General features: G+C 36.9%; 1 protein-coding gene and 1 long non-coding RNA gene across 4 annotated transcripts in view; one reads left to right on the top strand and one right to left on the bottom strand.

The window, feature by feature from the left end:
• The window catches only part of CPNE8 (copine 8), a 285,057-nt gene that overhangs the window by 203,763 nt on the left and 59,394 nt on the right, over positions 1–21,900 (top strand). For all 3 annotated transcript variants that reach the window (XM_053226117.1, XM_027035891.2, XM_053226118.1), the window contains 3 exons: positions 1,827–1,929; positions 3,771–3,828; positions 8,655–8,728. In XM_053226117.1, coding sequence (XP_053082092.1) covers positions 1,827–1,929; positions 3,771–3,828; positions 8,655–8,728 — 235 coding nt within the window. The remainder of the gene's footprint in view (positions 1–1,826; positions 1,930–3,770; positions 3,829–8,654; positions 8,729–21,900) is intronic.
• LOC128316380 (uncharacterized) overlaps positions 1,276–21,900 on the bottom strand; it is a 65,266-nt gene continuing 44,641 nt past the window's right edge. The window contains exons 2-3 of the long non-coding RNA XR_008300207.1: positions 17,610–17,660; positions 1,276–1,985 (exon numbers count right to left, since the gene is read on the bottom strand). This is a non-coding gene — a long non-coding RNA (uncharacterized LOC128316380). The remainder of the gene's footprint in view (positions 1,986–17,609; positions 17,661–21,900) is intronic.

Here is a 21,900-nt window from a genome sequence, read left to right as displayed (position 1 = left end):
AAATTTGATTCCTTTGGGTACTTCAGGTTATGAAGGAATTTTATTGGTAAAAAGTAGATGTTTTCTTGAACCCAGTTTCTCTGTGATACTATCTTTCTGTGATTCTATGATACATAAATATTCAATGAGTTTTACAGAAGTCAACCAAAGTCTTCTCACTTACTGTTTATCTCCTAAGAGTACCATAATGCTTGCTTGTTACTAGATATGACCTGCCTACTAATTATATTCTAAAAATCATAAAAGTTATTCTTGTTGAGGGGCACCTGGGTGGCTTAGTCGGTTGAGCGTCCAACTCTTGATTTCCACTCAGGTCAGGATTTCACAGTTGGTGAGTTCGGGCCCCATGTCAGGCTCTGCACTAGCAGTACAGAGCCTGCTTGGAATATTCTCTCTCTCTCTCTCTCTCTCTCTCTCTCTCTCTCAATAAGTAAATTAACTTAAAAAAAAAATAAAAGCATTGTCTTAAAAAAAAAAAGGTATTCTTGTTGAGAATATAATCTAGATACCCAAAAAGTAGAACACAATGGAAAAAAGAGGTATAATAAAACATAACATGCATAAAATTCACCTCTAAATTACTGAGTATTACTTGGTGAGAACTCTGATAAACTTCAAGAACTAGAATATACTCATTTTTTAAAAAAATTTTAGTGTTTATTTATTTATTTTGAGAGAGAGACAGAGCGTGAGCGGAGGAGGGACAGAGAAAGACACAGAATCCAAAGCAGGCTCCAGCCCTGAGGTGCCAGCACACAGCCCAACACAGGGGTTGAACCCACAAACTGTGAGATCATGACCTAAGTAGAAGTCAGACATTTAACTGACTGAGCCATCCAGGCGCCCCTAGAATATATTCTTAATACATACCTAATTTTTGTCTTTGTTTGGTATTCTTTTCCCCATCTTTCATCAATTTAACACATATTAAGAACTTGAATTATGGGGCCACCTGGGTGTCTCAGTCCATTAAGCATCTGACTTCCACTCAGGTCATGATCTTGTGGTTCACGAGTTCAAGCCCCATGTTGGGCTCTGTGCTGACAGCTCAGAGGCTGGAGCCTGCTTCAGATTCTGTGTCTCCCTCCCTCTCTGCCCTTGTCCCTTTCATGCTCTCTCTCGCTCTCAAAAATAAATAAACATTAAAAAAATTAAAAAGAAAAACTTGAACTATGGATGTGTCAAAAAGCATTTCTTCTGTTGCATTTCTTAAGTGAAATTCACATAACATAAAAGTAACTTTTGAAGTTTACAGTTAGATGATATTCAGCACATTCACTATGTTGTATAATCATTACCTGTTTCTAGTCCGAAACAAAAAGCATTTATGATTATTGTCTTTATAACAATCATACCATTTATTAAACTGTATTATATATTAGGTAGCATGCATGCAGTTTCTGTATTAACAATACAGAGGTGTGCAATCTTGATTTTAAAGGTAAAGAAATAAAGTTTAGATAGATCAAGTAATTTACTGAAGATCATACACATAATATGTTGCTTAGCCAGGGTATCTGTTTCTGAAAGCTATATCCATTCCTTTGTGCTAAACATACCCTCATCCATCTCACCTTTTATTAGTGAGTGAATTTCCAAGGCAGGCAGACTTTTCTGTGTGCTGGCATGAAGTAATGTTGCTGTGTTCTAGCATGCTATTTCAGAAAAATGTATTGAGAGCTTGCATGATATAGATTCCTAATACAAGTTTAAATACTTTCTTGAGATTAAAGGTTTGTTGACTATCGCGATTATATTTAGCAACCATCACATACAAAGGAGCTGTTTTATTTTCTGTGGTATTCTTTATCTTTTTATTGCTCTAGGTATGCTTCTTCTGTAAAAGATGGTTCCCAGTATTTTGTGCTCCTGATTGTGACAGATGGTGTTATCTCGGATATGGCTCAAACCAAGGAGTCCATAGTCAATGTGAGTAGGGATCGTTCAGTCTTGAGCTGGCTAAGTGACAGCAGGGTGCTTTCAACCTATGTTGAAAGAGTTAATGTTAGTTGACTTAATAGTGAAACAAAATGCTCATGCTTTTGCAACTGATTGCATTCTTAACCTTATCCAGAAAACTCAAATGTATATGTACCATTAGTTCATAAAGACTAACCTAAGCAGTATGGATAACCGTGTTATAACAAAATTATTTTCCTCCCAGAATAATAAAAAAAAATAAGATGATACCATCACCTTCATGTGCATGAGTGTGCTTACCTCTACTAGTTGGATGTACTTGTACACAATCTTACAATTTGTACAAAGTATTTCTTAATACTTACATTTCAATTATAGGAGCACTGTACTGACATTCTTATTTCTATATAACTGGAAGGGACTGGACTTTATTCAAAAACCATCCTTGTATAATTCCTAATTATTTATTTTTATGATTATTCGTCTTTTTATTAGATTATAATCTATAAAATCTATATTTATAGACTTTTTTTGAGATATGGCATGAATTGGGGAGGGAGGGAGGGAGAGGGAGAGGGAGAGGGAGAGGGAGAGGGGGAGAGAGAGAGAGAGAGAGAGAGAGAGAGAGAGAGAGAGAGAGAGAGAATCCAAAGCAGGCTCCACACTGTCAGAGCAAAGCCCAATGTAGGGTTGAACCCATGAACCGTGAAATCATGACCTGAGCTGAAGCTGGACGCTCAACTGACTGAGCTGCCCACATGCTCCTAGACTATATTCTATAGAATTATATCTCACCTTTCCATGTCCAAGCTTAGACATATTTGGCACAAAGTTGACATTTAGTGAAAATGGGTTTCATGAGTGCTTTGCATATCATAGCTCATAATTATTAATAACATAGGGAACATATAATTAGCTGTTTGGTGGAGGATCATATGGGGGGAAAATTATAGACATTTACTGAAAAAAACATACATAAACAGCAGTTGAAGTAAGGCTTACACATTTATTTGTTATTTTTTAACTAGAATTACTTGGGTTGAATTCACCTTGATTTCCTTTATGTTCTGGCCGTGGCATTCGTGTGCACTTGAAAATAGGAATTTAATAATTTGGGCTTAAACTAATAAGACATGATGTATTGAGGACCAATTATTCATAATTTGATGATCTTCATGCTGAAGATGTGGTTGGTACAGTGTTCCTTTTCTCTATTGCTGGATCTCACATTCTGACCATTAAATTCTTTAAAATGATTACATTGTTTAAGTGATACATATGATGGGAAAATATGCAAATATTTTTGAATCAAATATTCAATATCACAATCCCATGGATATTTAATACATAAATTAATCATTCTAATACTAACTTTCTGTAATTATCATCTGTATTCACTCATTTACAATGAAAATTGCTTTCCCTAACTTTGGGTATAAGTGGGATAGAGTAGGGTACTATTCTTTCACAAATATAGTACTATTTTTCCCTTACAGCAACTAAAAGATTTTTTTGTGGGAGAGAAAACATGAATAAAATGCCCAGAGATACCCTCATTCAAGAAGATGTTGGCTGAGAATAGCAAGTGAAAGCAGATGTGCAATACTTTTTATTTTTCATATTGTCCAAGGCTGGTCATTCCCAGAGAATGTCCCACTGAATAAGTGTATGTACAGTTAGTTCAAAAAGAATGAGTAGAATCAAGCATATTATTGTGATGTGTTCAAACCTATTTTAGTGAACATCTGAAAAAAATATCAAAACAGGATATTATTTTCTTTTTAAATTATAATTCTTTTCTTAAGAAGTCAACTTCTTAATTGTAAACCAATTGTGTATTCTCTTTGAAGGCTTCAAAACTTCCAATGTCAATAATTATAGTGGGTGTTGGACCAGCAGAATTTGATGGTGAGTAATAAAATTTCAATAGTATTCCTTGGGAGTTTATTTACTGATTCATCATGCTGTAAGGTTTCTGTTAACTCTTTTTTGTATATAAGAATGTGAATATGAATGTGGATCTGTATATAATATCCATGTACATAGAGATGTAAATGTAGATATCTCACGATGAAGTCTATCCAGTTGAGCAAATGAAGAGATTGTCTTCTGACTAAGCCTTATCTCTCCAGTATCGATTAATTCAACATGTAGGTTTCTACTCCATTAGATATGGTTTGTACCCCAAAATAATATTTTTTATGAGTGACAGAGTGATAAGTGGAGTTGTTGTTCCCAAGGCAAAACACACTCTGGGTTCACTAAAAACCTTTAAGGATGAGCACTAAATTAATAAACCATTAGATTGTGAAGAGAGATGTTAACAGAAGCATAATATGCTACTATAATGGATTTTCAGACACTAGCTAGTTGATAGACATTAGCTTTATAAATGTATAAGTTCTGCATTATGAAAGAGCAAAGTAAAATGAAAATGGAACTGAACATCTGAGATTTAATGACACTTTATAAAATTATGCTAAATTGAGTTACTGGGTAGTTCTCTGTTTGGCCTCAGACCTTGCTCAAATGCCAATGAAGTGACTGGTGTTTTTATAACTAGTCATCTGGGTAAACTTCTTTAAGGATAATTTGTTCCCAGTCATCTGGTGAATTCCTTTCAAAGACAACTATGCTAGATGGCAACTGCATGATCACATGGCAGTCACCTGGTTCAGGTGTTTTTACTTTAACAATGACTTTATTTAGCTTGGGGCTTTGGAAATGAGAATAATTTTAGAATATTTAGAACAAGCTTTAGTACATGACAGGTTAATTTAAGCACATAGGTGGCTGATTATACTATCATCATTGCTGGGATGATTCTCCTTTAACCACCAGAGCCGCCTCCATAAGGATAGTATAGATCTATCCATCTCAGGTAAAGCACCACAGGCAAAGTTGTTATATTGCTGACCCTGGAAATCCTTTCTTTCGATTCCATGTTTGGTTGGTCATGCTTTGCTTCATTATAATCTTCCAGTGTCTAAAGCAAAAGTCATTTAGCTCTGACTGCTGCTGCTTCTGCTAATATTTTCTCTGTCTTTGAATATTCACATCTGTTTGCATTGTATGTCAGGCATGAATTTGAGACAACCTCTCTGCAGTCAGGAATGCTAAGGGACATCTTTTTGTTAATGCTTTGTGTACTTGATCATCTTCATTAATCAGTGATTGACTGTGATTCACAAACTGCACTAAATGCTAGGGTAAAATAACTCATGCCTTCTTTGGTTACTAATTTGCATTTGCCTTAAGGATGCACCTCTCACTAGGTGCATCCCAGGTCTCCCCAACTCCTGTGGAAGTCTGAGGTTAGGTGTATGACCTAACCTCATTCACTTGTTCCTCAAGAGCCTGCACACATCATGTGTGAATACAGAGCCACTGACCCTTCCTGGCATGTATTTCTGGTCATATATTTCTTTTCAGAGCAGCAGGCACAGTTATTTGGGTACTCCCTCATCCAACTGCCACGGCTATTTATTTTCTTCATTTCTTTTGTTCTCAATGAATTATTTATTAAGGTTTGAGGCATGATAATTCATCATTTCCCTCTCTGACTTCCCAAACTGAATAAAAATATGTAGGAATCCCTCAGACGAAGACCACAATATAAGCGTTATTACTAATAATGCAGAACTGAAGAATTTGGGTTAACCTCTGCACAAAATCAGACTTGTCACTATTTTCCTCCCAAGATTAAATGACCTCAGCCTTATCTTCAGGCCTCCTCTGTGCAAGGGTAGAGCCTGGTCTATTAAGCACACCACAGGGAAAAAATACATCCAAAGCGAGGATAGCCTGTTTCTAACCAGAGAGATTTCAAAGTCAGTCCCTTCTCATTTTAGTAATCCCATAAATCAATTAGTCCTCTTTCCATGTAGAAAAAAGAGTGAAGACTATAGGCAAAGAGGGAAATTGCCTTCCCAGTAGAATTGCTTCCTGGGTATTAGAGTGATACTTTCCTCTGGCAAACATGGGGACAGGGAATTAGGTCCTGTGACAACTGACTTGTGCTTTCACCATGACCGAAGTTTCAATAGGATGGGAAAACTTCCAGGCCAGTACTAGAAAAGTAGACTATTCCTCTAGGAGACACAAGTGCTTTTCTAAAGTATTTTTCTTTCTCTACTCTCAAAATACCTCTCTTCTCTCCATGGCTAACAAGAAAAGGACAGAATACTCATGTTTCACATAGAAAATCTTTGACTTCCATTCAGATTGTGCTGTCCTGTCAAGAAGAGCCTTTCTCTCAGCACTTCCAAATCTGCTGTAGAGTAAGTTTAAATATTGCACATAGAAACTGACATAAGGAAAGACTGAGATAAAACCTGCACAATCTGAATCTAAAGCTTGCACATTTTATCAGTTAACTTACCTAAATCCAACATCCAAACACTTTTGACAAGAAAGACATTATTTGCATGGGCAAGAAAGGTAGTATCTTGCCATCCATTCTTTGAAGTTAGATGAATTGGGAATAACCTATTAGATTAATGAGTATTCAAATTTCTCATTTCTGTATTTTTAATGAGAACAATTTAAAACTTTCTGTGTAGTTTTTCCCCCAATGCATTGTCACTCCATCATAAAGCATCGTCATTGAGAAGAAAGATTTCTCAAGGCAGGATTTCTTTATCCTTAAAAGGCAAAAAGTCAAATTAAAGCAGCATCGGGCTACCTGCTTGATCAGATTTAGTAGAATGGGAGAAGTAGAATGGGTTCTAGTTTCATTGTGTCTTGCACAGCTAGAAAGAAGTACATCTCTGTCTCTTATAGACCTTTTTTCTAAGAAGTACTTGTGGGGCTTACCATCTCAGGCTCCTTGTGGACCAGATGCAAATCTAGAGGGTGAATGGTACCCTTCCACCACTTTCATGCCCTGTCTTTTCTCCTTGCTCTCAAAAAGATAACCTCCATTTCTTGCAACAGCAGCTTTTTAATTCAAAGGATGTGCTGAAAAGTGAGAGTTATTTTATAGGATCATGTTCTCCTATGTTATTATTATCTGGATGACTGTCCATTTCCTTAATTGGAATGAAACACAAAGACTGATGGAGATCGTAGGGGACCATGGACAATGACATCCAGATTATCACTGAATTCTTGTTTCCCAGTAGAGAGTAAAGGAGAACTTCCTGCAATTGCTAGGTTGTCACCATCATTGAACATTTATGTCTCAGAAGTCACATGAAAATTTTGAAACAAAACGAAACCGAAACAAAGGAATTAACATTGAAAGTGAGCATCATGACATTCTTATTTACATCCCTGATAAGTATGGAATAAAGATAGATCTTTCGTATGGTAATTTATTATTATTATTAGTAGTAGTAGTAGTAGTAGCAGCAGCAGTAGTAGTATTTTAATCCCAGTATAGTTAACATACAGTGTAATAAGAGTTTCTGATCTACAGTAAGTGATTTAACACTTCCATACATCACTCAGTGTTCATCACAACAGGTGCAGTCCTTAATCCCCATCACCTATTTCACCCATCCCTCCACCCACCTCCCATTTGGTAACCATTAGCTTGTTCTCTATTATAAAGAATCTGTTTCTTGCTTTGTCTCTCTTATTTTTTCCCTTTGCTCATACATTTTATAGGTATTTTGTATTTTAATTAATTATAGTATACACATTTTACTAAATTATGACATGTATTGTATATCTAATCAAATTATAGAGTGGTAGCTCTCTATCAATTATGTGCAGTAACAATGTTTCAGCCCAGATACTGACTCATGAACATGTATATAAAAGTATAATTTAAAACAGTGTTTTTAACCCAGATGCATTATCCAAACACTGAAGAAAATATGAAAAGGTTCTGGCTGAGCTGTAGTTTTTGGAGGGTGAAGAGGCAAACAAATTGCAAGTGGTCACTGGAGTCTGGTGAATGTCATGTGTATACGAAATGAATTATCAGTAATAGAATTATACTTTTAAACACAAATTAGCATTCCTCATGTAATTAATTATTTAGAGAATTCTCACTGAAAACTTAATAAACTCTGGAAAATGTTCTTAATTGCAGCATTACTTTACTTTATTACCAGCTGTTCTATTATATCACAGCATTTACAAATACCAGCTGAGCTGATCTATGTAATGTTGAAATTATTTCTTAACTAACAAAAAAAATCATACTTCAGAATAATCACACTTTATTCAATCAATATAAGGTAGAGCAAATGCCTCTTTGTTTTAAAATCCATTAATAAGGTAGAAATTGGGCAATATATTGGATATACAGTTTTGTAGTTTCTTTCTTTTTTTAAATTTAAATCCAAGTTAGTTAACATACAGTGGATTTGTTGTGGTTTCAATGGGAATAGAGTTCAAATTGTTCCTGGTAATTCTGTGATTACTGTCAAGTTTCTTAAATTAGAAAGAAGACAAAAGTTGAATGGATTAGCATCACTTGCCCAATGAGTCATGTCAGCATATAACCCAGAATTGAGAACCTCTAGGATGGGGAGATATATCTATACTACACTGGCTCTTCCATTTTCCAAGGGTCACATGAGGTCTTGGCTAGCTTCCTTCATTTGTAACATTTGCGCTCAGTCAAGTTCTGTGGTAGAAATGACTGAGGAGATGGGATCCACAAGCCTTCTGCCCTGACATAGGATGCGTTGCTACTTCATACATCTAGATTTCCTATCACCTGTGTTGTTTTAGTACATGACTGAAATGCGCTGGATAAATGGTCTTATTTTATTTTCAAGCCATGGTTGAATTGGATGGAGATGATGTAAGAGTTTCCTCCAGAGGAAAATACGCCGAGAGGGATATTGTACAGGTAAGAAATTTAATGGAAATTACTCATTTTGTTCATTGTGAGGAACCTGTCAGCTCTGATTTGTAAATAAACAACTTACATTGAAAGCAGGACTGTCAGTTTCTGTTTATTTAGTTGATTGATTCTCTATGAGATGCGTGGCAAGTAGGGCCTAGAATAAGTACCTAGTGATTTTTTTTCTTCTATTTCAAGTTCACCATATATAAGATAGAAATGTTAATAAGTGTCTTTTCCTACTTTAATATTACCAGAAAATATCATAGAGGTCGTTGGTAAAACTAGAAGCCAGAAACATAACAGACTTTTTAATGATGCTTATCCATTATGTACTCCTCAATAAAGACTAAGTATATTTTAACACAGCTGATTACATTTCAATGTAAATAAATTAGTGGAAGCAAACCAAAACTACAGATATTTACATAGTCTACCTAGATTATGGTTAGAAAAGTGGAGAAATAGATTTTAAGATTCTATGTAATATAGAATTATATATAAAAATATAAATAATATATAATTTAAGTGTAATTATATATAGATGTTATATAATATAATAATATATGATATACAATAACATAACAACCTATGTAATACATATCATTTACACTTGTTATAATCAAGAAAAATATGTAACTAAAGCCTACTATTCTAGGAGTGAATAGAAGGGAAAAATCTGCAACCAATCATTATAGTTCAAATTTATCATTGAAAGTAAGCATTTAATTCAACTAAATGTCTACATACTTTAGAGTTTCCATACTTCTAGGATTTTACAAGGGGGAAAAAAGCTGTGAAGTATACTTTTTTAAATATGAAAGCAAAGTTCTCAGCACCATTTAAGCACATGCTATAAAAGTTTTGAAGGGGCAAACAATGGACTTCAGTGTTATCTCCTAAATAATAACCTGTATTTTCACCCAAAAAGCAGTCATTAAAAGAATCCCACAGAATTTAGAATCCTGTGGAATTTGGTTCAAATCCCAGTTTGGCCACTGTGATGATATGAATGAGCTTTCTAAATTTCAGTGTTCTGGTGTTCTGGCATTGTTGTTAAGATTCAGTAAGGTCATGTGTATAAAATACATTTCTGAAATATAACTCAGTAAAAGACAACAAAAACTGATTAAAATAATTTGAAGGAGAAATATAATCAGTAAGTATGTTAATATAGAGATTAATGTTGATAAAGATTTAAAAAAGCATTGTTCTTTATCAGGCAGCAAGATTAAATTTTAAAATAGAAACATCTGTATAACAGTTTTTTTAAAGATAATTAAATATGATTTAAACTTTTTAACCTAACGTTCTTGGTAGACTAAAAAGAACACATGTACATGAATGATTAGGTTAAAAGCACCTGAAAAAGGGAACATGATGATGTGGTCATTTATTTAAGTATCCAATGGTGTTTTGTTTTCATAATTAGACACATGATTATTCACCTTAACCTTATTAGCATAATTATACGTCTAAGTAATTACACTTTATCTAAAAGCTCTTCATAATGTATGACTCACAGTTTCCAAAAAATCAAATTACTGAAGGGAAGTATGAATTTGAAGTTCTTTGGAATGTGTTATGCTGCTATTGTAATGCATTTTTCAAAATCAGTAGAAGCAACCTCATGTCCCATAGCGTCATCATAATGCTTAAGGGAAACCTGTTACTATTTTCTTCCTTTAGAGGTAGTTAAGCTTGCCCACATGGTTAAGGTTACCTTTAAGAGGGCTAATCTGTTATATTAGTGAAAAACAATAGTCATGCCTGTTAGCATTTATAAAATAAAAATGTCCATGATCATGAAAGTATTTAGTCTCTCAGTGGAAATACTATATTGTGGAGAATATTGAGATTGAGATGCCTAGATCTATGAAAGTATAATATTGTCACTCTGATCTTGAACAAGTCAAGTAATCTCTCTGAGCCTTCATTTCATTACCTCTAGACTTTAAATTCTTTCATCTCCGCTCTTTTCATGATGTGAATCTCAGAAGAAGTTAAGACATGAAAATACTTGGTATAATCATGTTTTTTCTCCTTGCAAGTCAGACAGAATCCATGAGACAGACCAGCCTGCCACCTTAAAGTGACATGGGGATCCCCAATGATCCTGAAGACATCTGGCAATATAACTAAATATTCAAGGAATTCTATCACATAAAGTTGAACTGAAGTGAAAGAGTCATTGGATCTTACAGATATTGAATAGGAAATTAAAATGTGCCCAGGGAATTAATAGCCTCTTGAATGACTGTGACTTCTTGACTTGTATGCCTACATTTGGTTAAGGACATTTAATAGACTCTTCTCTAATTTCATGGAGAAGATCCTAGGTGGTGATTGGTCTTTTCAATATAGTTAGAAAGGTAGCCATTTACCTTGCTAACAACACAATATCACATTGTGTTGAAGAGGAATTAGCATTCTCTCTCACCTCAAATAAGGTTTTACAAACTTTTTCACCATCACAGTTTTCCAGGTTCTACCATCCACTAAAATGTTACTTAAATTAGTTATTTGCGAAAAGGGGTTTATGGAGGATTGCGGGAAGATGGTGGCATAGGAGGACGCTGGGCTCACCGCGCATCCTGCTGATCACTTAGATTCCACCTACACCTGCCTAACTAACCCAGAAAACCACCAGAAGACTAGCAGAACGGAGTCTCCTGAGCCAAGCGCAGACGAGAGGCCCACGGAAGAGGGTAGGAAGGGCGGCGAGGCGGTGCGCGCTCCACGGACTGGCGGGAGGGAGCCGGGGCGGAGGGGCAGCCTGCCGGCCAAGCAGAGCCCCAGAGTCTGGCTTGCAAAAGCGGAGGGGCCGGACGGAGTGTGTTCCAACAGCAAGCGCGACTTAGCATCTGAGAGGTCATAAGTGAACAGCTCTGCTCGGAAAGCGAGAAGGCTGGAGGACAAAGGGAGGGAGAGTTGCTGAGCCCCGGGACAACAGAGCTCAGTTTGGTGGGGAACAAAGGCGCTCGCCAGCGCCATCTCCCCCGCCCATCCCCCAGCCAAAATCCCAAAGGGAACCAGTTCCTGCCAGGGAACTTGCTTGCTCCGCACAAATACCCAATGCTGTGCTTCTGGGGAGCCACCCCTCCGGCTGCCACAGGGCCCCTCCTGAAGTGGATCACCTAAGGAGAAGTGAGCTAAGCCTGCCCCTCCTGCCCCCGTGCACCTTGCCTACCCACCCCAGCTAATACGCCAGATCCCCAGCACCACAAGCCTGTCAGTGTGCAAGTAGCCCAGAGGGGCCACGCCACCCCCCACAGTGAATCCCGCCCCTAGGAGAGGGGAAGAGAAGGCACACACCAGTCTGACTGTGGCCCCAGCGGTGGGCTGGGGGCAGACATCAGGGCTGACTGTGGCCCCGCACACCAAATCCAGTTATACACCACAGCACAGGGGAAGTGCCCTGCAGGTCCTCACCACTCCAGGGACTATCCAAAATGACCAAACGGAAGAATTCCCCTCAGAAGAATCTCCAGGAAATAACAACAGCTAATGAATTGATCAAAAAGGATTTAAATAATGTAACAAAGAGTGAATTTAGAACAATACTCATAAAATTAATCGCTAGGCTTGAAAACAGTATAGAGGACAGCAGAGAATCTCTTGCTACAGAGATCAAGGGACTAAGGAATAGTCAGGAGGAGCTGAAAAACGCTTTAAACGAAATGCAAAACAAAATGGAAATGACAGCTCGGATTGAAGAGGCAGAGGAGAGAATAGGTGAACTAGAAGATAAAGTTATGGAAAAAGAGGAAGCTGAGAAAAAGATAAAAAAATCCAGGAGTATGAGGAGAAAAATAGAGAACTAAGTGATACACTAAAAAGAAATAATATACCCATATTTGGTATCCCAGAGGAGGAAGAGAGAGGGAAAGGTGCTGAAGGGGTACTTGAAGAAATGATAGCTGAGAACTTCCCTGAACTGGGGAAGGAAAAAGGCATTGAAATCCAAGAGGCACAGAGAACTCCCTTCAGACGGAACTTGAATCGATCTTCTGGACGACATATCATAGTGAAACTGGCAAAATACAAGGATAAAGAGAAAATTCTGAAAGCAGCAAGGGGTAAACGTGCCCTCACATATAAAGGTAGACCTATAAGACTCGTGACTGATCTCTCTTTTGAAACTTGGCAGGCCAGAAAAAATTGGCACGAGATCTTTAATGTGCTGAACAGGAAAAATATGCAGCCGAGAATCCTTTATCCAGCAAGTCTGTCATTTAGAATAGAAGGAGAGATAAAGGCCTTCCCAAACAAACAAAAACTGAAGGAATTTGTCACCACTAAACCAGCCCTACAAGAGATCCTAAGGGGGATCCTGTGAGACAAAGTACCAGAGACATCACTACAAGCATAAATCATACAGACATCACAATGACTCTAAACCCGTATCTTTCTATAATAACACTGAACGTAAATGGATTAAATGCACCACCAAAAGACATAGAGTATCAGAATGGATAAAAAAACAAGACCCATCTATTTGCTGTCTACAAGAGACTCATTTGAGATCTGAGGACACCTTTAGATTGAGAGTGAGGGGATGGAGAACTATTTATCATGCTACTGGAAGCCAAAAGAAAGCTGGAGTAGCCATACTTATATCAGGCAAACTAGACTTTAAATTAAAGGCTGTAACAAGAGATGAAGAAGGGCATTATATAATAATTACAGGGTCTATCCACCAGGAAGAGCTAACAATTATAAATGTCTATGCGCCGAATACCGGAGCCCCCAAATATATAAGACAATTACTCATAAACATAAGCAACCTTATTGATAAGAATGTGGTAATTGCAGGGACTTTAACACTCCACTTACAGAAATGGATAGATCATCTAGACACATGGTCAATAAAGAAACAAGGGCCCTGAATGACACATTGGATCAGATGGACTTGACAGATATATTTAGAACTCTGCATCCCAAAGCAACAGAATATACTTTCTTCTCGAGTGCACATGGAACATTCTCCAAGATAGATCATATACTGGGTCACAAAACAGCCCTTCATAAGTATACAAGAATTGAAATTATACCATGCATACTTTCAGACCACAATGCTATGAAGCTTGAAATCAACCACAGGAAAAAGTTTGGAAAACCTCCAAAAGCATGGCGGTTAAAGAACACCCTACTAAAGAATGAGTGGGTCAACCAGGCAATTAGAGAGGAAATTAAAAAATAGATGGAAACAAACGAAAATGAAAATACAACAATCCAAACGCTTTGGGATGCAGCAAAGGCAGTCCTGAGAGGAAAATACATCGCAATCCAGGCCTATCTCAAGAAACAAGAAAAATCCCAAATACAAAATCTAACAGCACACCTAAAGGAAATAGAAGCAGAACAGCAAAGGCAGCCTAAACCCAGCAGAAGAAGAGAAATAATAAAGATCAGAGCAGAAATAAACAATATAGAATCTAAAAAAACTGTAGAGCAGATCAACGAAACCAAGAGTTGGTTTTTTGAAAAAATTAACAAATGTGACAAACTTCTAGCCAGGCTTCTCAAAAAGAAAAGGGAGATGACCCAAATAGATAAAATCATGAATGAAAATGGAATGATTACAACCAATCCCTCAGAGATACAAACAATTATCAGGGAATACTATGAAAAATTATATGCCAAAAAATTGGACAACCTGGAAGAAATGGAAAAATTCCTAAACACCCACACTCTTCCAAAACTCAATCAGGAGGAAATAGAAAGCTTGAACAGACCCATAACCAGCGAAGAAATTGAATCGGTTATCAAAAATCTCCCAACAAATAAGAGTCCAGGACCAGATGGCTTCCCAGGGGAGTTCTACCAGACGTTTAAAGCAGAGATAATACCTATCCTTCTCAAGCTATTCCAAGAAATAGAAAGGGAAGGAAAACTTCCAGACTCATTCTATGAAGCCAGTATTACTTTGATTCCTAAACCAGACAGAGACCCAGGAAAAAAAGAGAACTACAGGCCAATATCCCTGATGAATATGGATGCAAAAATTCTCAGTAAGATACTAGCAAATCGAATTCAACAGCATATAAAAAGAATTATTCACCATGATCAAGTGGGATTCATTCCTGGGATGCAGGGCTGGTTCAACATTCGCAAATCAATCAACGTGATACATCACATTAATAAAAAAAAAAAGAGAAGAACCATAGGATCCTGTCAATCGATGCAGAAAAGGCCTTTGACAAAATCCAGCACCCTTTCTTAATAAAAACCCTTGAGAAAGTCGGGATAGAAGGAACATACTTAAACATCATCAAAGCCATTTATGAAAAGCCCACAGCTAACATCATCCTCAATGGAGAAAAACTGAGAGCTTTTTCCCTGAGATCAGGAACACGACAGGGATGCCCACTCTCACCGCTGTTGTTTAACATAGTGTTGGAAGTTCTAGCATCAGCAGTCAGACAACAAAAGGAAATCAAAGGCATCCAAATTGGCAAAGATGAAGTCAAGCTTTCACTTTTTGCAGATGACGTGATACTACACATGGAAAATCCGATAGAATCCACCAAACGTCTGCTAGAACTGATACATGAATTCAGCAAAGTTGTAGGATACAAAATCAATGTACAGAAATCAGTTGCATTCTTATACACTAACAATGAAGCAACAGAAAGACAAATAAAGAAACGGATCCCATTCACAATTGCACCAAGAAGCATAAAATACCTAGGAATAAATCTAACCAAAGATGTAAAAGATCTGTATGCTGAAAACTGTAGAAAGCTTATGAAGGTAATTGAAGAAGATATAAAGAAATGGAAAGACATTCCCTGCTCATGGATTGAAAGAATAAATATTGTCAAAATGTCATTACTACCCAAAGCTATCTACACATTCAATGCAATCCCACTCAAAATTGCACCAGCATTCTTCTGGAAACTAGAACAAGCAATTCTAAAATTCATATGGAACCACAAAAGGCCCCGAATAGCCAAAGTAATTTTGAAGAAGAAGACCAAAGCAGGAGGCATCACAATCCCAGATGTTAGCCTCTACTACAAAGCTGTAATCATCAAGACAGCATGGTATTGACACAAAAACAGACACATAGACCGATGGAATAGAATAGAAACCCCAGAACTAGACCCACAAACGTATGGCCAACTAATCTTTGACAAAGCAGGAGAGAACATCCAATGGAAAAAAGACAGTCTCTTTAACAAATGGTGCTGGGGGAACTGGACAGCAACATGCAGAAGAATGAAACTAGACCACTTTCTCACACCATTCACAAAAATAAACTCAATATGGATAAAAGACCTGAATGTGAGACAGGAAACCATCAAAACCCTAGAGCAGAAAGCAGGAAAAGGCCTCTCTGACCTCGGCTATAGCAATCTCTTACTCGACACATCCCCAAAGGCAAGGGAATTAAAAGCAAAAATGAACTACTGGGACCTTATGAAGATAAAAAGCTTCTGCACAGCAAAGGAAACAACCAACAAAACTAAAAGGCAACCAACGGAATGGGAAAAGATATTTGCAAATGACATATCGGACAAAGGGGTAGTATCCAAAATCTATGAAGAGCTCACCAAACTCCACACCTGAAAAACAAATAACCCAGTGAAGAAATGGGCAGAAAACATGAATAGACACTTCTCTAAAGAAGACATCCGGATGGCCAACAGGCACATGAAAAGATGCTCAACGTCGCTCCTTATCAGGGAAATACAAATCAAAACCACACTCAGATATCACCTCATGCCAGTCAGAGTGGCCAAAATGAACAAATCTGGAGACTATAGATGCTGGCGAGGATGTGGAGAAACGGGAACCCTCTTGCACTGTTGGTGGGAATGCAAATTGGTGCAGCCGCTCTGGAAAGCAGTGTGGAGGTTCCTCAAAAAATTGAAAATAGACCTACCCCATGACCCAGCAGTAGCACTGCTAGGAATTTACCCAAGGGATACAGGAGTACTGATGCATAGGGGCACTTGTACCCCAATGTTTATAGCAGCACTCTCAACAATAGCCAAATGATGGAAAGAGCCTAAATGTCCATCAACTGATGAATGGATAAAGAAACTGTGGTTTATATACACAATGGAGTACTACATGGCAATGAGAAAGAACGAAATATGGCCCTTTGTAGCAACATGGATGGAACTGGAGAGTGTTTTGCTAAGTGAAATAAGTCATACAGAGAAAGACAGATACCATATGTTTTCACTCTTATGTGGATCCTGAGAAACTTAACAGAAACCCATGGAGGAGGGGAAGGAAAAAAAAAAAAAGAGGTTAGAGTGGGAGAGAGCCAAAGCATAAGAGACTCTTAAAAACTGAGAACAAACTGAGGGTTGATGGGGGGTGGGAGGGAGGAGAGGGTGGGTGATGGGTATTGAGGAGGGCACCTTTTGGGATGAGCACTGGGTGTTGTATGGAAACCAATTTGACAATAAATTTCATATATTGAAAAAAAATAAATAAATTAGTTATTTGCAAGAATAGAAATACTCTTGGGGAGACTGGGTGTTGCAGTCAGTTAAGCATCTGACTTTGGCTCAGGTCATGATATCACAGTTCATGAGTTGGAGCCCCACATTGGACTCTCCTGACTGCTCAGATTCTGTAGAGCCTGCTTCAGATTCTGTGTCTTCCTCTCTCTTTCTGCCCCTCTCCCACCTGTGCATGCGTGCTCTCTCTCTCAAATATAAATTAAAAAATTTTTTTTAACAAAAAAGAAGAGAATACTCTTGAATACTTAGAATAATGGGGTTTCAAGGGCACACCAAGGATAATGTTGTCAATCTTCCCATCAGAAAATACCTAAGCCATCACAATCAACAATATCTAAGCCATCACATCAAATACTACTGGCTAAAATATTATCAAAAAATAAGGTCTGTTTAGACTCTCTTACCTTTTCACTGCTTCCAACTTCTCATATGTTGAAGCTAATCAGGTTAATACACTGCAAATGGAACCCAAATTTTTTAAGTGGGCAAACAAAAGCCTATAACTGCAAATAATAACAAAAGCCAGAAGTAGCTGAGTTTCAGCAGAAAGTTGAGGGTAGTGGATGGGGTTCTCATTATTATGTGAAACCTTCAGTGGCTTCCAACTTCTTCATATAATAATAATATTGAGTCATATATTAACTTCGTTGTATGCTAGGCAGGTACTTTCACTAAAGCTTTAATTGAACTTATGCAGATACTTTGATTACATTTTATGAAAAAAAAAAAAAAGAAATGAGTTTCAATTCTTGTCCATAGTCATGTAGCTAGGAAGAAGTAGTCAGGATTTAACCTTAAAATGTCTGATTCTAAAATTCTTAACACAAATTATGTATAACTTTGATTCTATAACCTAACCATAGCATTTAAGAACCTCCATGACCTGACCCCAATCTTCCTCTTTAGCTACACACACACACACACACACACACACACACACACACACACACACACTTTGTATAGATAAATAGGACTACTAGCTGTCTTTGAGTCAACATTTTCATTGTTCTTGCTTTTCTTTCCTCTTATTATTTCACCTGGAATACTCTTCTTCCTTATCTGTGCTGATTAAAACCCTACATTTTGAAAGATCCCAGTATAAAGCCTTGAACAAAGCCCTCTGTACACCTGAGCTGATTTCCCCTCTGTCAATTTGTTCATATATCACTTTATATCATCCTAAATACTGGTCTCTTTTTACTTTATGGTAGTTTATAAATGAGGAAACGGAGGCAGAGGACGAGATGTTAAACAACTTGTGCAAAATTACTTAAATTATAAATTGGTAGAGCCAAATTTCCAACAGAGTTCTGATTCCAAACCCTGAGTTCTTTCCGTTACAACACACCTACTCTCCTAAAAGTCAAAATTCTACTGAAGATTATTAGGCTCTGTTTCCCTTTTCATACTACTGTAGTGGTTTATATATCAGGGTTAGATTAATTTAGGTTCAAATAATGACCAATACTGATAACTATCTGACCTTGGGTAAGTTAACTAATCTCTCTAAGTTTCAGTTTCCTCTTCTGTCAATTCAAAATATGGGTAACATGCTAATAAAAATTAAATGAAATATTGTACTAAATTTTTTTGCAGAAGACCTGTTACCTACCAGTTGTTCAATAAGTGCATTAACACCAATATTAGTTACTGCTATTAGTGAGTATGTTGGCATAGTCTAATGCAAAGGCATTTTTTATGTCAGTATATCATAGTAGCTATTCCCTGACTTGGGACACTGTAGTCAGCCTTGTGTGTGATTATATTCATTGCCTCAAGATTGAATCTCATCTGACTATAGTATAAACAGTAAGCAAGATGAGATCCTATGGTTGTTTTTCTAAAACTTAAATGAGTTATTTTCTTAAATCAATATATGTAAAGGCTTTCAATATTTGTTTGTTTGTACTATGGATTGGCCCTTGTGTATAAAGCAATGTCATTTCTCTTGGCTGCATGCAGCTGTTGGCCAGCCTATCATTTCCTTAAAATTTATATTTAAATCATATTTTCCATTAAAAGGAGAATAATAACCTTGAAGGGTTAGACTTGAAAATCACTAATGGAGCTCTGCACAGTAGGAACAATCGAGTAAAATTGAGCAGAACAGCAACTAAAAGTTCATTTGCCCAAACTGATTCAAACTTGTTTTCACAAATAGGCAAAACCAGCCGTTAGAGCCGCCATGTGGAACATTTTCCTTGTACTGTATGGATGCTAAAAAAAATAAAATAAAATAAAAAAAAAGTAGAGTATCAAGGATATAGTATATTTCTACAGAACAGAATGCATTTGTTGGTATTCTTCAGACAAATGTGATAAATTAGTAAAAATTAAATACTGATTTATCCCTCTAGACTGAACATTTTAAGGGTCTGAGTTAATATGTGGTGATAGTCAGTGATCAACGCTCATCCACAAATGTGTGAGCAATATTTTGAACAGGAGGTCCCCGGGTACAGTGGCCAGAAATGAATGATAAAAAGAGACAATAATCAGAGTGGTCTGAGAAGTTAAGTGGAAAACAGATTGTAGAAGGATATGAGCAATAGTGTTACAGAGAGCATATTTTGTCCTAAAATCCGTAAGATCTGGCATTAATAAGAGGTCAAGGAAATGAAGAGTCACTTGTCATTTTCATCTCTCACTTAGGAGAGTACCTCATGACATGATTGAATAGCTCAGTGTTCCTTTGGGAGAGGTTTACATAATTTAGGTTAGTGAGTAGAAAGTTCTCAACGTTTTTTTTTTTTTCTACTCCCAGCACACATGTGGAATGAGCTGTACTCCTGTTGGTAACAGGAACCTGCTATGGCAGTGATTCTCACCCTGGGGGCAAGGACCTTCAGTATTCAAGGGCCAGGCAGAATTACTGAACAAACCTAAGTTCAATGTGATATAAACTCTCCTCTTCAGCTGAAAACTATAGTTCTTCTTACCCATGATTTATAAACATATTTTAAATAAGAGCAGAACCACATGTATTATGACAATAGCGATTGTGAATGTGAGTTTTGACATCCCAGAGCATCACGACATTCTTAAAAATGAATTGTAATGTCCTTCAGTAACAAAAATTAGCAAATCTCATAGCATCTGCTGGAAAGATGAAGCAATGGGTGTTTTAAAATAACAAAAAGGCCGGGAATTACTATCTTAGATGCCAATAGCGATATTATACTCAAACTTGATAGAGATAAAACTGATAAAGGATATTCCTTGTATTTAATGTTTGATATGAATGTAAATAGGAAACTATTAAGAATATCGTTTCATATTTATATTGAATGCATACATGTTTGAGCTGGTGAGTAATAAATAATACTAGTGATGATTGCAATGACTACCCTGTATGGCACATATTATGACTTGAACACTGTTTTAAGCAGTTTACATGTTAACTGATTTAATACAGCAACCTAATGAAGTAGGTATTATTGTTTGAAGTAGGTATTATTATTATTATTATTCTCATTTTTAGAAGAGGAAACTGAGGCAAAGAGTGGAAAATCATCTGTGCAAGATCATGTAGCTATTAAGTAGAAGAACTGGGCTCTGAACTGGGGACAGTCTAATTCCAGAGTTTGGGAGAATAGGGGGTAAAAAGAGAAAAGAGTTTAATGTCCCTGGCACAGAAGAAAAGTAAAGAATCCAATGAAAATAAAAGAGCAAAGTTGAGGTCAACACTTGATCTTAGCCAAAAGGCTGAGAAGCCATGAGGTAAACACACAAACAGGTAGGATCAACTGTTTGCCGGAAGTAACACCATCCTTTCCCTGAAATGTAGGTATTAGCCACAGATTTCTGAAAAACTGAACTATTAGGAAAAAAAAGTTTAAAGGATAGTCATTGTATACTAAACATATTGATACCTTATTAGTAGTTTATTTTTAAAATGCTGTGTCTTTTAAAAGAAGAATGAGCTAAGCTATAACAATTAGATATCTTCTTCTCATTAATCCTGTCTTGTTGATTCCTATTTTCTCACTTTTCTAATTATCGTTTCAGAGAAAAAAATAAACGCCGACTTTTTTTTGCACTTCTTTGTTGTTGTTGTTGTTAAAAATGTCATCTTGTCCAAAGTTAGATAATTTAACCTCACAAAAGTTCACATCCCCTTAGTTCTCTTCTCAGTTGAAGACTGTATTTGCTCTGTTAGATTTTTCTTACCCTTATTAGCTACCTTCAGGGGTAAGAGAAAGCTTTGTCACCTTTGTACAGTTTTCTAAAAGCTAGATTGAGTTTTCTTCCTGGTTAGCAAGACAGGGTAAAATTAAAGTCATATAGGTTGCTTCTGCCTACAGTATGTCTTATTTTATTTAAAAAATTTTTAATGTTTATTTATTTTTAAGAGAGAGACAGAGACAGAGTGTGAGTGGGGGGAGGAGCAGAGAGAGAGGGAGACACAGAATCTGAAATAGGCTCCAGGCTCTGAGCTGTCAGCACAGTTCAATGCAGGGCTCGAACTCACAAACCGTGAGACCATGACCTGAGCTGAAATCGGCCGCTTAACCAACTGAGCCACCCAGGCGCCCCCAGTATGTCTTATTTTGAAAAGAAAGTAATTTTCTACTCTTGCTTAAAGAGACTGTGTTCACTGCATACAAGGTATTCTACCTGCTATTTGATTTCTTAAAATTTTAATTTGGCTTATCTGTAGGAACCTGACCATTTTAAAACTTGCTTCTTCATAAT

This window comes from Acinonyx jubatus, chromosome B4 (genome assembly GCF_027475565.1).
Source record: "Acinonyx jubatus isolate Ajub_Pintada_27869175 chromosome B4, VMU_Ajub_asm_v1.0, whole genome shotgun sequence".
Lineage (NCBI taxonomy): Eukaryota > Metazoa > Chordata > Mammalia > Carnivora > Felidae > Acinonyx > Acinonyx jubatus.
This window is presented reverse-complemented; position numbering and strand designations above follow the sequence as displayed.